At 31.6% G+C, this 15,389-nt stretch overlaps 1 protein-coding gene across 1 annotated transcript in view; it reads right to left on the bottom strand.

Annotated features, from left to right (window-relative positions):
* Positions 1 to 15,389, bottom strand: part of LOC126737289 (nose resistant to fluoxetine protein 6-like) — a 47,893-nt gene that overhangs the window by 16,090 nt on the left and 16,414 nt on the right. The window contains exons 8-9 of the mRNA XM_050442120.1: positions 822 to 957; positions 581 to 768 (exon numbers count right to left, since the gene is read on the bottom strand). Coding sequence (XP_050298077.1) covers positions 581 to 768; positions 822 to 957 — 324 coding nt within the window. The remainder of the gene's footprint in view (positions 1 to 580; positions 769 to 821; positions 958 to 15,389) is intronic.

Consider the following 15,389-nt stretch of genomic DNA (forward strand, 5'->3'; position numbering starts at 1 on the left):
TTTCCCTAGCGTATGCAGGTGTTTCCTGCTGGGTGCATGGCCTGTCAACAGCCCCGCGACCCTTCGGAGTTGTTGTCGGGAGAGGCCCAGTATGTTCTCACCCTTCTTGAAGGGTGAGAAAATATTGGAGAGGTATTTTTATGGTTAAAGGACATTTTAATAGGCAAGTTCTTAATGTCTTGAAGACATTTTAAACATGTCATTTAACTTCAGACTTTTTTTTTAATTTATTATATACAGCATTTCAAAAATAAAATTATTACGTTTTAGGCTTTTAAAGTAGGTGTTTACGTTTTCTAGGTAACTAAACTAATTATCCATTTTATATTGGATATTTTACTCATTTTTTATGTTTATTTTAGAAATGTTAATTTAATTTCAGATATTTTAATATTCCTATTTTCAAATACTTTTAAAATTAATTTCTAATTTCATTGAGTCATGCTATTCAGAAATTTAAAAAGAAATTACTTTTAAGATCTTTTTTATATCTTCCCATGCATTTAAAGAATCATTCATTTGACTAAAATAATGTAAATATGCGGATTGCATATAAAAAAAATAAATGAGAAGTTCTTACGTCACAGGTACTCCTCCATTATATTTATTTATCCATGCCAAATAAAAGCTTATAGACACCGATACCAAATAAAATCCAATAAAATTCACATACCCAAGAACGTCATTATTTAACAATGGCACCAAAATAAGAGGGGATAAAAAGTAATATTGCATGTCACACGTCAAGTACCAAGCTTGGGTTAAGCACTAAAATCCAAAAAAAAATACTAATGAAATAAAAAAAGTACTTTGATGCTTACAAGTGGATAAGGATGTACGTAGTTCTGGATATGCATGATGGTTGCCCACCAGTACTCTTGGCAAGGCTTCTGAATTACTTCTAACATATCATTCCATAGGGGTCCAGAACCAAAGTGGTGCATTAAGGTACAGTACCTAAGATAAATATATTTATGTAATATATTCGTTTTATTGGTTTGAGTGCTTTATTGGTACTTGATTGAATTTTACAGTAGAGTCTCGTAGAAGCTACTACTATTTTATCCCTACATGTGTCACTTAATTGGCGTTGTTTACTTTTATTTCTTTTATTGTTTCTATTCTTTTTCTTCTTCCCTTCTTCTTACTAAAAGTTTCTAAGAGAGTAATTTTGCTGAACTTAAAAACATGCTAATTCTTAATAAGCTAAAAGCTTAAACTATTTTAGAGTAACAATTGCTAAAACAGAGCCATTATAATAAGGGTCAGTATCAACGACAACCAATAAATTAGAAAGAACTGTTACATTTCGACGCGTTCAAGGCAAAACGACGTAAGCACCATTTTGAAAATTTCGAGTTATTTACGAAATATATGTTTTAAGGCATTATTTAAAAAAAAAATACTGAAAATGAGACATACATCAGTTAACCATACTAAAAGCTACCAAGTTTATATTTTTTGTCAAAATTAAAAGTGCAATAAAAAGTAGTAAAAAAGATTATAAATGCGAAATATAAGTCATTTGGCATAGGCTCTTGTCGTTTATCACGTTGCTTATGACTACACATTATTTTAAAACATGGCGCTTATAACAACTTACGCCATTTCTATACAAAGTGGTTCTTTTTATTTTGGTGACGCTTAGGCCAATAAAATGAAATAAAAGTAATTAACTTGTGTTACTGTTTCATTGCAAAAATATATAAGTTTCTCTAAAAAATAAATAAAAACAAAGATCTTTTTATTGTTTACCAAATAATGAAATAAAAATATTTTTTCTAAATTCTTAAAGATAACATTTTATATTGCCCTAAAGACTAAAGGACTAGAAATTTATTAACTAATTCACAAAATGGACATAATTCACAATAAAGACACAGCATTACCAATAATAAACAACATAAAAAATAAAATAAACAAAAAACAAAAAATATTCTCTAGAAAATTGTGGAACAAAATATGAGCTATTTTCTACTTAAAGTTTATTATCTATTACAACTCAATGTCTGTTTCAATATGCTTCAGTAAAAGATATTCGCTATGATACCTTGGTGGAATTGTATTGTCATCGCACATAGTTTTAAGGTCATTATATTTCTTTTTAGTTATGGATAAAGGAGCAAAATAAGCATTTTGTACTCGTTCAGTATCCTTATTTTTTATGCTTTCTAAAACACATTCTTGGTCAATATCATCGTATTTATAGCGGTAAAAAAAATGTAGAGCTGTCTTTAAAAAATTTTGCTGTTTTTACCTCTGTTATTTTAAGAGGTGCCTTTCCTTTGTCGCCGTTAGTGATAAGTCGGAATTTGGCTTTAAGTTTTCTCATATGTTCTTGAAAATCGTAAAAGTCGCTATAAGAGAGAACATTTACCTCATAGGGTTTGGGTTTTGTTCTCGCATTACGCAAGATCGTTGGCCATTCTGATGAGGCCATGATGGCCTTACGTTTTATTGACTTTTCAATTCCTGCGTGCATGCAATCAACAGGGATGTAAGTGTGTCCCGTTACTAAATAGGTTATCGAAATTTCTTTAATATTTTCGGATTTTTGAAGAAAATAGTGTAGCATAAAAACCAGAGCTGCATTTTTATTTTGTCCCCCACAGTTGTCACAAAAGAATTTGATGGATGTAATTGACTTATTTGCATTGTCAATATTTTGTAAGTAACTTAGTAAGTTACTGCAAATTTCATTACATCCACGTTTTCCGTCCTTTTCTTGCTACAAAAAACAAATCCCATTTTTGCTATACGTTTCATATACAGATCGTGTTATCATGAGCTACGTATTACCCAAAATAATGGCAACACCGCTTGGTTGCGGCTTGCAGGCGGCGGAATTTTTTGTTTTTATTTTTTGAACCGGGATTCAGCAGACCTCACTTTGCTGTGTTACTGCGCGTTGCGTTAATAATTTTTGAGCGTTATTTTCGTGTTTTTTTCACTATGGCTGCTTATACCCCTTCCAACCCCTTCCTTTGAAAGAGTTCAAGTAATTAAATGGTTTTATGGAGGCAATTCGGCAGTACAATGTAGAGATTTGTTTTCAGTGACATTTGAGAATAAACCGATTCCTTGTGCAAAAACGGTTTTAAATGTGGTTACAAATTTTGAGACATCTTTTTATCTTCAAGATTGTAAAAAATGCCACACAAAACGTCAAGAACCACCTGTTGAAGTGGTCCAGGATATAGAACGGCGGGAAGAAATGGTTTGCAGTACCCTAGAACTTGATTCGACACGGTCCAATAGAAGTGTTGGAGAGGAACTGGGAATGAGCAATAAAACTGTTGCTCGTATCTGGAAAAAATATGGGTACAAATGTTTCAAGTATTCAAAAACTCATGAAATATTTCCTGAAGACCAGTGGCAAAGAATGAAATTTTGTAAAACCATGATGGAAAAGGCAAATGAAAACGAATTTTTAAAAATATTTTGTTTTCTGATGAATCTTCTTTTCCATTACATGGCAAACACAATCCTTCCATTGTTCGTTATTGGTCTCAGGAAAACGAGCACAGAAGTTTTCAGTATCGTACCCAGTATCCTCAGAAATTGAATGTTTGGGCAAGTATTTTGAGCGACAATGTTATTGGGCCATTTTTTATTAATGGCACTTTAAATGCCCAAAAGTACCTTGAGTTGCTGCAAAACCAAGTTCTTCCTGCCATTCAAATCTTACCTGATGTAGACCTGGGATCGGTTTATTTTCAGCAAGATGGCTGTCCTGCTCATAACGCGGCTAGGGTAAAAGAATTTTTAACAAATACTATTCCTAACCGCCTTATTAGTGGGACTGGTGATATTAAATGGCCTCCTAGATCTCCAGATTTGTCTCCAAATGACTTTTATCTGTAGCGTTATCTTAAGCAGACCATTTACAAGCATGAATTTAGTAGGCCAACAAATTTAGAGGAGTTGCGAAATAAAATTGTCGAAGGTGCCAATTCCATTTTACCTGAAACTCTTTTGGAGGTGCGAAATAGCCTTTACGATAGGTTAAGGTTTTGTTTAATGAAAGTAGGTGGTTTATTTGAGCCTTTTATTTAAAAAATGATATGTTGCTAAGTTTGTTTATTAGAGTTTTATTTCTGATTTCTTATTATTATTTTATCAGAGTTGATATTTTATTTTTTATTAGAATAACGCTTTAATTTTCATTATGCAAAACACAGCATATTAAACATTTTAAGATTACAATTCTATGCGGGTTTTACACATTGTCATGTCTGTAAAACCCACATTAGAATAAATATTATAAAAATGCCTGGATTTTCGCGTAATATTTTAGGACATTTTGTCGCCAAACGACGCAGCTCCCACGAAAGTCAGATTATACACGCGCGACGTTGCAAAATTTCGCCTCTATGCGGTTTCCTATAAATAACGAACGAAAACACGATCTGTATAGTAAAATTAAATAGGTACCGCATATTTTCTGTAGAAACCTGTTAACATACTATCAGCGTGTGGCGTCGCCAAAACTTTCTGTAAGTCAAAACTTGCAATAATTTTGCTTAGATTCGTTTCAACTTCTTTTTGTTTTGCTAAGAATATTTTTTTTACCAATTCTTTTTCAGTTAGATGGAACTCACATTGCTCCTTTATTAAATCAGTTTTTTCCATTGCGTTTTGATAAAATTGACACTTACCACACTTGTCTTTTCAAGGAACATGAATTCCAATATTCTTTTTTTTTAATTTTTGAAAGAATACAGATTTTTTGAGTACAGGAACTGGATGACTCTTTGTGCATACATTTTGTATAAATTATTATAAGACCCTACTTCAGCGGGAAGGTTCTTTTTCTGGTTGAAGAACTACGACAGTAATGTGAGGGAACTGCAGGCAAAGATTCAACGAAAGCTTCAAATATTTTAATTTGCTCGCCAGATGTTTTGTTTTTTGGAAAATGTTCTCCTCTTCGATCTAGCCCATTAAGAAAAATCTATCTCACTTTCTTTTCTGTGACAGTTCTTAACATTCTTTGCGATATGTGCTTTTTTGTTATTCTTAAGTAAGAAATATTCTTGAGTAACAAGGCGTTTAAAATTCATATTGGAAGTTCTGCGACGCTTTACTTGTATTGTATGGACACACTCACTTAGAAAAATTTTTTGTTTCTCGTTATCTTTGAGATTATAAAGATTGGTAAAAATCTGCTCTTTTTCATTTTCTGAAAACTTATTACACATGTTATTACACCTCTTCGCACTACACGGATTTTCCTTAATTTTTTTTTCACTTTGGATAACATTTTTGTAATTAAAATATTTTTATCCGCTATACCTTCTTCCTTGATTTTCTTTTCTTTTGTTATTTACCTGCATCATGTGGTTTTCATTAGCCTCTTCTTCACTACTGCTTGCCTCACTAATTTCTTCTCGGTAATTGGTATCCTCTTGATAATCGTGATCGTCTTGGTAATCGGGATCTTCTTGTTCAACTTCGGAGTCGCTGCTGTTGTATGGCACTAAATTAATAGCGTTTTCCCTAAATGTTTTTTTATTTTTTTCTCGGCTGATTAAGACCAGAACTCGAATCATTACTCTCCTTGCTGGTAGAAGGGATACAGATGATGACGTCAAACGTATCGCTATAGTTTTCGTTGTCAGTTTCTTGTATATGGTTTTGATTGTTCTTTTTTAACACAAAAAAATTCTGGTTTTCTAAGCTTGGTATTTCATCAAACTGATTGTCTGATGTGACGATGTCAATAAATCTGCCTACCCGGTGAAGTATTTAACGATTTGTCGCCAACAAAAATGTCTTGAGGAAACGGTAGGAGACCGACGGAGTCTTTGTCGGCTTCTAACGGGTCCAATGGTGACAGCATAACGTCCTTAAAAATAACGTCATGGTTAATTGCTTTAAGTAGTAAAGTATTTTGTGATGCTTCTTGCAAAGGAATATCTGGAAAAACATTCATTTCGCTTATTTCCTTTTGTTGGTTTGAAGACTGTTGTCCAATAATCAGCATCAACATTCGTTTAGCTCTAGACGACATTTTGTCACAAGCGTCAAATTTAGAAACGCTGAAAAAGAAGAAAAACATAACTCTAATTTATTTTTTATGTTAAAAATAAAATATGTGGTACCTCCTATTACAAAAAGATTAAAAAATAACTGACATAAAGATCTTATTTAATAAGATCTTTATGTCAGTATGTTAAGATCTTATTTAAACATTAAAAAAAAGTGCTTATGCAAATTTCAATACTAATAGGCGTTTATGCCACACTGTTATTAAATAATTTTGTTTTGGCATAAGCGACACCATAAAAATGTGCGATTTAAATGAAAAATCTCACAAATTTGATAAAAATAATAGGAAAATCATAAAGTAAATATTTTTAAAAATAGCTAAAATCACTTACCTGTTTTAATAAAGAACAGTTTCTATTAAAATTTCACTATAAACGAAAGAGACGTTGCCCCTCTGACACCCAATGCATTACTGGCGTTTATGACTGGAGTAAACACCCTGAACGAAATTCGTTCAAACAAAACTGGCGCTTGCGCAACTTTACGACACAATAAAAGGAAAATAAACCGTGGTATAGCCAAATTCAAAGAATCTATTTAAAGAAGGCGCTTATGCCAATTGTAGGCGCCTATAAACTCAATTTTTTTTAAATGGCGCTTACGTCGTTTTGCCTTGAACACGTCGATTCAATGAAAGACTCATCAGTAAGAAAAATTTGAAAAATCATCCAACTAAATATAAATTCTTCTTGATTTTAAACTAACTTCAACTAAAATAATTCTGCTATATTAAGTAATATTATTCTTTTAATATTTTCTAGGCTTAGAGCTGCATCGATCACGATTATTTAAAAATTTGTCTTGACTCAAAAAATTTATTATCATTTAATGATTAATTTTCAAAATAATTTAAGTCAATATCCAAATACTACTAAAAAAAACTAAATTATCTATTAAATTCAGGGTCCTTTTCAAAAATTAAAAATCGCGAATGTTAAAAGCTTTTTAAATTAAAATAAAAAAAATATATGGTATCAAAAAGTACACATGAAAGGTGTCAAAAAAAAGAAAACCAGTAATTTTATGTAAAATTTGTTAGAGATTTTATCCGCTCGTAAAAATTATGCATTTTCTCATGTCTTAAAAAGATCAGAAGAAAATGAGTAATATTACAGCAAACAACGTTTTTTAAAAAAACCTTGCATGGAGAAAACAAGGATTGTCCATTAAAAGAGCTATTTATTTCAATAAACTTATTATGTTGCACTAATTTTCTCCTATCTCAGTATTGCACGTTGAACGTTAAAAAAAGTATGACTGTAGTCTCGTTGTAAGTTTTTGTTTACGAAAATGGCGGAAAATAATAATAATAGAAAAAAACCAATCAGAATGTATGAAGCTGTTAAAAATATATGGTTACAATCGCATGAATTTGGAAAGTTTTGTTAATGTAAAAGGCTTAAGTATACGAATAAAGTGAATCCCAGTGACAGATAAGCTGTTCTTAATTATTTCAATGCCTTGTAGTCAAACAATGACCAAAATTTCTATTTGTGTTCGCTTATGTCTGGAACTACAATACAACGTCGAAGGTCATTATCATGGGCACCAGAATACTTGGCGAAGTATCATGACAGTAGTTATAAATACACGGTAAAAGTTAAAACAGAAAACACATTTAAGAACAAAGAAGTCTGTGCAATATTTCTCAGGACAGTACATGGAATTTGCAAAAAAAAAGCTCGAGTACTTACAGGGTTCTTGAGAAAAAAATTACAAGTAATACTTTAGAATGTATTAAGTCGCATATTGCCTCGTTTAAAGCCCCTACAGCTTAAAGGATAATAAAAAAAGATCATATCTTCCGGAGGACCTTAATATTCAAAAGATGTACAGAATGTTTAAAGACCTTTACTCAAATCAAAAAGCATGTTATCAGTCCTAAAGGAATATATTTTGGAATCATTTTAATATTGGATTTGGATATTCTAGATCCGATGACTTGCAGTCAGTGCGATCAGCTTTCCGTTAAAATTAAAGCTGCTAAGAATTGCCTTACAGGTGGTGCAGAAGTCATTAAGCTCGATGCCGAAAAAGAACTTCACTTATTGAAAGCGCAAACTTTAATTGATCGAAAATCTGGTGCCCGCAGTAAAGCGCGAAGAGACATAGAATTTAAAGCCATATCAATCGAATATTAAAAAAACATTTTCCCTTCGAATATATCTATCAATGATGTGTACTACAGACGTCAACTCTCCATGTCCTCCTTTAATATCCATATTATTTCCATTGCTTAATTATATTTTTACACCTATCCTGAATACATTGCGAGAAAAGGATATGATAAAGTGTGTTTTTTTCTTTTTTATTTTTGTATAAATTTTTTGCTGCAGGGGAACAAGCTAAGAACTACACCTAGGGGAGACCGGGGACAATTGAAACAGGGGACGATTGAAACAGTCGCCATTTTTTTAGACGCGAAGGTAAAAACTCGTGTACGCAGCCTCACAACGTTTGACTAATTTCACATTTCTGCTCGACAGTGTGAAACTAGCAGTTGAGCAAAGTGGGTGTGTTTGCGCTCGGCTCTCTTATTTTATGTCAACAAAGTAATTTTTACGTTTCATCTAAGAAGTGTGAAAACAAGAAATTTAAGTGTAAGTACACCACTTTTTTGTTTTTAATTAATTTTTTCATGTTTTTGCTTAGGTTTAGCAGCCTAAACTTGTTAGTTTTAATTAAAGAGTTTAAAGAAAAATAATATTTAGCCAACAAAAAACCTGAAGGGGACAATTGAAACAAGATGTAAATAATTTTACGGGGACGGTTGAAACGTAATTTATAGAAGGCTTTTGGTATGATTTTTGCGTAAACTGATTAACTGATTGTAACAAACACTCTGAGGGCTATTATTATGTTATAGAATGCCATCTGAAAGGGTCAGGAAAACAAATAGAGGTACCAAATCCAACTTGGTTTACGAAAATGCGTATAGGGAGGTTATTGAAAATGGAATCCGTAAGGTCTGCGGCAGATTTGTTTGAATTGAATCATGTTACATTAGGCAGATTTATTAAGAAAAAAAAAGAATCTATTGAACAAGGGTCCACTGAAACTATAACAATGGGATATAGGTGTGTGCGACGAGTATTAAACGTCGAGCAGGAAAAATCCATTGTTAAATACATAATAAACGCATCTCAAATATTTTACGGTATATCGCCAAAAGAAATACGTAAACTGGCCTACCAAATAGGCGTAAAATATTCATTAAATATGCCGAATATATGGACTAAAAACTCATTGGCAGGAGAAGATTGGTTTTTCAGGTTTATGAAACGTAATCCTGAACTATCAATCCGTTGTCCCCAGGCTACAAGCTTTTCAAGAGCGACCAGTTTTAACCCAACAAATAATCTAATATCCCGTACAACTTTTCTTTGACAATCTTACCACGGTAATAGACAGATATAAATTCCAAGCGAAGGACATTTATAATAGACAAAACCGGTGTTACTACGGTACAAAAACCTGCTAAAATCGTAGCAGAAAAGGGACGCAAACAGGTAGGGGCACTTTCATCAGAAGACCGTGGCACGTTTTGCTTTTAATAGATAACCATCAATCTCATGTAAGCATACCATGCTTGGACTTTTGCAAAGAAAAAAGCATTATTGTCCTCTCATTTCCCCCACACTATTCACATAAACTTCAACCTTTGGATCGATTGATTCATGGTCCATTTAAAAAAGCTGTAAATTCAACTTGCGGTTCTTGGATGAGAAACAACCCAGGCAAAACGATGACAATTTATAACATCCCCAGCATCGTTAAACAGAGTTTCTCTATGGTTTTAACACAATTTAATATTGTTGCTGGACTCCAGTGCACTGGTATATGGCCGTTTAATCGAGATATTTTAACGGCTTTAGATTTTGCTTCAACATATGTAACTGACAGACCTGCTCCCGAAAATTTAGAGTTAAATATCCCCCAAAGAGTCCAGGCAGTAGGTACAAGAGAGAATAAAGATTTAAGCAGCACTGATTCGTTTTCAAAATTAGTAAATTCTAACTCTCCAAGAGCGTCAACGAGCGGAACTGTTTCATTAGAGCCACTAAGCACCCCGCCTCCAGTTGCATCTACAAGTATTCAGTCAGCCTCTCTTTGGATGTGTTGGATGTCACCTGAGCTAATGAGGCCGGTACCAAAAGCTCTTTCTCGGAAAACTACAGGGAAACGCAAAAGTAGAAAATCCACCATTTATACGGACACACCAGAAAAAGATGCTATTCAACAAGAATATGAAGCAAAAAAAAAGAAGAAAAAGAAAAAAAAACTGGTGATCCAAAAAATACATCAAAAACACCAGTGTCTAAAAAAACTCGTCAACAGAATAGTCAGGACGATAGCAGCAGTGACAATGAAGACTGTTTTTTTTTAGTCTAGTATGTTTGGAATCGTATAGAAATAGCCGTTCAGGGAAAAAATGGGTGCAATGCATTGATTGCCACCAATGGTCACATGTATAATGCACTCGTCAAAAAGATTTGTTTATCTGTCATAAGTGTATATCAAAATAAATATTCTACTTTGCTAATTTATCTTTATTTCAGCATTAGGATAATTGTTATGTTGTTTAAAACTTTTGAATAAAAAATTTGGTTTTATTGAAGTGTGAAAATTATATGTATCAATGTTTTTTTCTTCGTATTTCTAAATTGAATGTTATTTTCGTATTAAAATAAATATTTTGTTTATTCCTAATGGTGTTTCAACTGTCCCTGGTATGGGTTTAAACTGTCCCCGTCTCCGGGACAATTGAAATAATATACAAGGCAAATATATAATTTTGATAATTTTATTTAGGTCTGATGATGCCCTAATACGGCGAAACGCGTAACCTAAAATAGACGCTTGATTTATGAGACTTAGACTTTGAGTTTACTTTCTCCCTCCTTTGGTAATATACAATGCTATATGTTTCTTTTAATATCTTACAGGCATTATATAATAAGTAAAATAACCTGATTTAAAATATACAAGGAATGAATAAATGTCCTTGTAGAAAATGTGAATATGATTTTCTCTAAGACAAAAAAAAATTAATATTTGGAAATTGTTTCAGTTGTCCCCGGTTTCCCCTACGTTTATTTAACCCACTACATGGTACATGTTATAAGACGTTTCGACTCAATACAGTTGACATAAGATTAGACTTATACTATGTATTTATAAGTTGTCAAACTTCAATTTTGCTTCATATGTTTCCTTTAAGCTTGTTCGAGAAGAAGTGTCATGTATTTAGAATTGTAGCCTTAATTTAGTGGAACCGGAACGTGCCTTAAAACTTTAAATTTGGTATGACGCTAGGCATTCCGTAAAAAGTTAATCTAGGTTAAGTCCGGTTACCATCACGTTTAGTTTTTTGGCAGTAGCTTTACTATCTAAAAAAGAATTTTACCAAAAAATAAATAATATAAAATAAGCACATTAATATAAATGGGAAAATACTGTTTAAAATGGGAAAATTAAGTACTTAGGCATAATTGGTTAGGTTAATTATGTACTGCGAAAATTCTCAAAAACAGTTAGCTTTATAATTCAAATAGGTAATAATTTATCTATGTAGAACAAAATTACAAATGGGGAATATTACTACTCTACCACATTTACAATATCGTTCAACGTTACTATTCAACCTACCACAATTCAAAATAAATCAAATAGAGAAAATTAAAAATATAGCCACGAGACAAATATTCGGATGTAACTGGTACACGCCCATCCAATATAATATTATGTTCAAAGTTGTCTGTAAAACAAAGGCTTATATTTAATATGAATATGTTTATTTTTAACTTAAAACATAATTTGTTACTTACTATTGTGGGATAAACTAAAGGTATTTAAAGATGTACATGGTCATTATACAAGAAATCGAACAGATTTTATTTTCTTAAGTCGGTGCAACTCACATCAATTGCTAACTCAGTTTAATGTAAAGGATTATCAGACTTTAACAAGTTACTGGAGAAAATTTGTTTTAGGTAAATATCTGTTTTGGTTCTGTTTTATTTATTTTAATTTTACAATTTGATCGTAATTTTATTATTTTATTTATACATCTTTTCTTTTAATGTTTTTATATTTTATTAAATTTAGTTTTATCTTTGGCGATTTTATTTAGGCCCCCTATATATTTGTATTTAAGTTTTTTTACGTAGATTTAGTAAGGTAATACTTCTTTTAAATCGCGTTTTTGACTTTTTTAGTTATTTGTAATTTAACTACTTTATTGTACCTAAAAATTAATTATATTTTTTGTGATATTACATGTAACTTTCATGCTAAATAAATGCTTTAATATTAGCAAGTTGACTTACTACGTAATTATTATGAATGCATTCCTATTACTGATAACAATTATTGTTCTTATTTTTCTTTTTCATCTTTTTTTCCTCTAATTTTGCTTTTTTTTTCGTTTAAGAAAAATCTGATAATCTGCCCAAATATGGTATTGGACTTATTTTCATTTGGATAAGCCTGTAGATGCTGATCATTGACGTTAGAATTCCTCTGTACTAGTTTTTGATTTCCGCGTGATAAGTTTGTGGTTTATTTATGAATCACTAAGTTACGTTAAGAATGGACTTATATACAGGGTGTCCCGAAATTACATCGCAATATTTTACCAGCCGCATCTTTGTCTAAAAATAAGACAAAAACTTCATATACAGGAATGTTGATAAGTGAATCGTTTTCATGTTACAGGTTGTTTTATAATTTCTATTAAAGATAAATTTTTGTTAATATTTTCGAAAAACGTTCTTTCTTATGTCCTCAGTTATACAAATTAATATTTAATCGCAAGTTAAAAGTAGCTGTGATGTGTTCGCAACCTAAAGTCACCAATATAAACGCGGCTTAATGCCTAAGTGTTAAGAGAGACAAGAATGACAGATAAAGTATTTTCAAACGGTAAAGTCTGTTTTTGAAGGTCTTTTTTAGATAGGAAGAATCACATGTATGAAGCTTGTATGGTGAAAATCGGAATCGAATGTCGGCCATCTTGGTTGACAAAATTGACAGGGAGCTGACAGACAGTTGTTGACATTGACTGATCATTTGTCATTGTCATACCATTTGAGTTTGTTTTTCATTTCAATGAACGTAAGCATGGGTTGAGTTTGTTATTTGTATTAAGGATATTATTTTAAATTTATGACTTTTTTTCTAAAAAATTCTCTTTTAATATTGGAAGTAATGTTTTAATTGATTTGCAGCAAGCAATTCCAGGTTTCTGGTAAGAAAATCTGATTTTATTTATTACTATTATGGTTTTGTATTGTCAATCTTTAGTCTTTAATAAAATCAAATTCATTTGATTTCAATGAAGAAGTTTCACTTTTCAAGTATTCAATTTTTAACTTGATTATTATAAATACAAACTACAAAATGTCTGGCTTCTCATTTTCTATTTAATAATTAAAAATTGATTTAAAATTTTCCTGAAAATTTCCTTGATGTAAGGATATTTATATTATAAATGGTTCTGAGAAACATAGTAATAAATGATTTTTGTAATTTCCTTCAGTTCACATTACAAGAAAAACATTAAGATTTTGAGCTATAGAAGTTCTTCTGATCAGTTCTCTCCACAAATTTTAATAATGCTGATACTACTGGCTTTACACTATAATACATATTTATTTAAATATTTATTTTGTCTTTTTTCACATGAATCATTTAGTAAATTGATTTATAATGTTTGCACTGCCTATTTTTTTATTTTTTTATTTTATTTCATGCTCGTCTCATACCACTTCCTGTGCTCACTGAGAAGAGACATAGGTATAGAGACTAAGAGACCTGAGCACTCGGAATGGATCAGAATTAATGTTTTGCTTACAACTTTTGTTTTTTTAGGAGTTTCTTTTTATTTTATGTAAACATCTGTCCTTGAATTAAGTTTTTATTAATATTATAATTCCAAGATATGTTGTTAGTATTATAAGAGACAGCAAACTATATACTACGTAAGTCATATATGTTTGAAAATAAAAACCACTTTTTAGTATAAACATATATCACTGGATCATTTTACACAATCAGCCGGGCCTTTTCCCCCATATAGTGTAATTTCGCTTGTTTCGCAATCAGACTAACTTAAATCGTCGCCACTTCACGAAGAGCCGGCTGATTATGAAAAATGAGATATATTATTACAATTAGCCCAAATATTAATGTAATGAGATGATTCGTCTAGAATTAAACTTAATTTAATCTGATATAGATACGTGCGTGTATTTATAACAAAAATATAAACAAAAATATTTATTTAAAAAAAAATAACAAAATATAGTAAAATATGAAGTTTAAACAAAATTTCCTTATTTATTCGCATTTGTGACACCGTGAATTACATTGCATATTTGCTTTAAAGCACTGACATCTTTTGCTTTTACATTGAGTTTTATATGGTTGGCATGAACATTTAACGTAACCTTGTCCTTTAAAAAGAAATTCTAAAGATACTGCTTCCCTTACTGATATAAACCTATTTTTATTTATTTGATCTAAAGTAATAAACCCAGCTGTTGCTTTTTTTATATCTGGTCTATTAAGCCACGATTTAATAATAGTACTCCGACAGTGCCAACCTGATACACTCCATTTTTAATGTCCGTTACGACAGTAATAAGGTTTTGAGGATCCCCTGGACTGCGATCAACTTTATCAATGTTAGTAAGGACGCATTCACCCACATCAACATTAGGTAAAATTTTTTTTGTCGCAGCTACCATTTGATCAGCCTGGCGCTTTTGACCTGCAAATGCTAATAACTGTTGCGCCTCGATTGTTTTCAAATTATTACATATATTACAGATCGTTTTATTTATCGCGCATGAAAAATGTACAGTAAAATTACACATTTCACATACAATTGCTGGCGCATTATAAATTAGCTCTTGACATTCTACACATAAATCAGAACTCTGCAATTCACCAATTTCGCTTCTCATTGTAATATCCGGGTCTTCGGGTATAAGGATATCATCGCAAACTGTGTGTTCTTGACTTGTAATATTAAGAGTATTATTATTTTCTTTTTCTGATAAAATATCATTCATATTTTTCCCATTATTTTGATCATATAAAGCAGTATTATTTTCAGTTTTTTCTAAACCATCATCTGAATCTGCTTTATACTCAGGGTTTTCCTGATTTGCACTTAGCTCGTTGGTAAGTTCTTCCAGCTCTTCTTCCGTGGATATAGTTGGTACCATATATGGTGGAAGGCTAGTAGACTGAAGACCTAATTTGGAATCACTTCCAAATACAGCCTTAAATGGGGTTCTACCTATCACTCGGTGTAAAGAATTATTTTTGTG

Source organism: Anthonomus grandis, chromosome 6, assembly GCF_022605725.1.
Source record: "Anthonomus grandis grandis chromosome 6, icAntGran1.3, whole genome shotgun sequence".
Classification (NCBI taxonomy): Eukaryota; Metazoa; Arthropoda; class Insecta; order Coleoptera; family Curculionidae; genus Anthonomus; species Anthonomus grandis.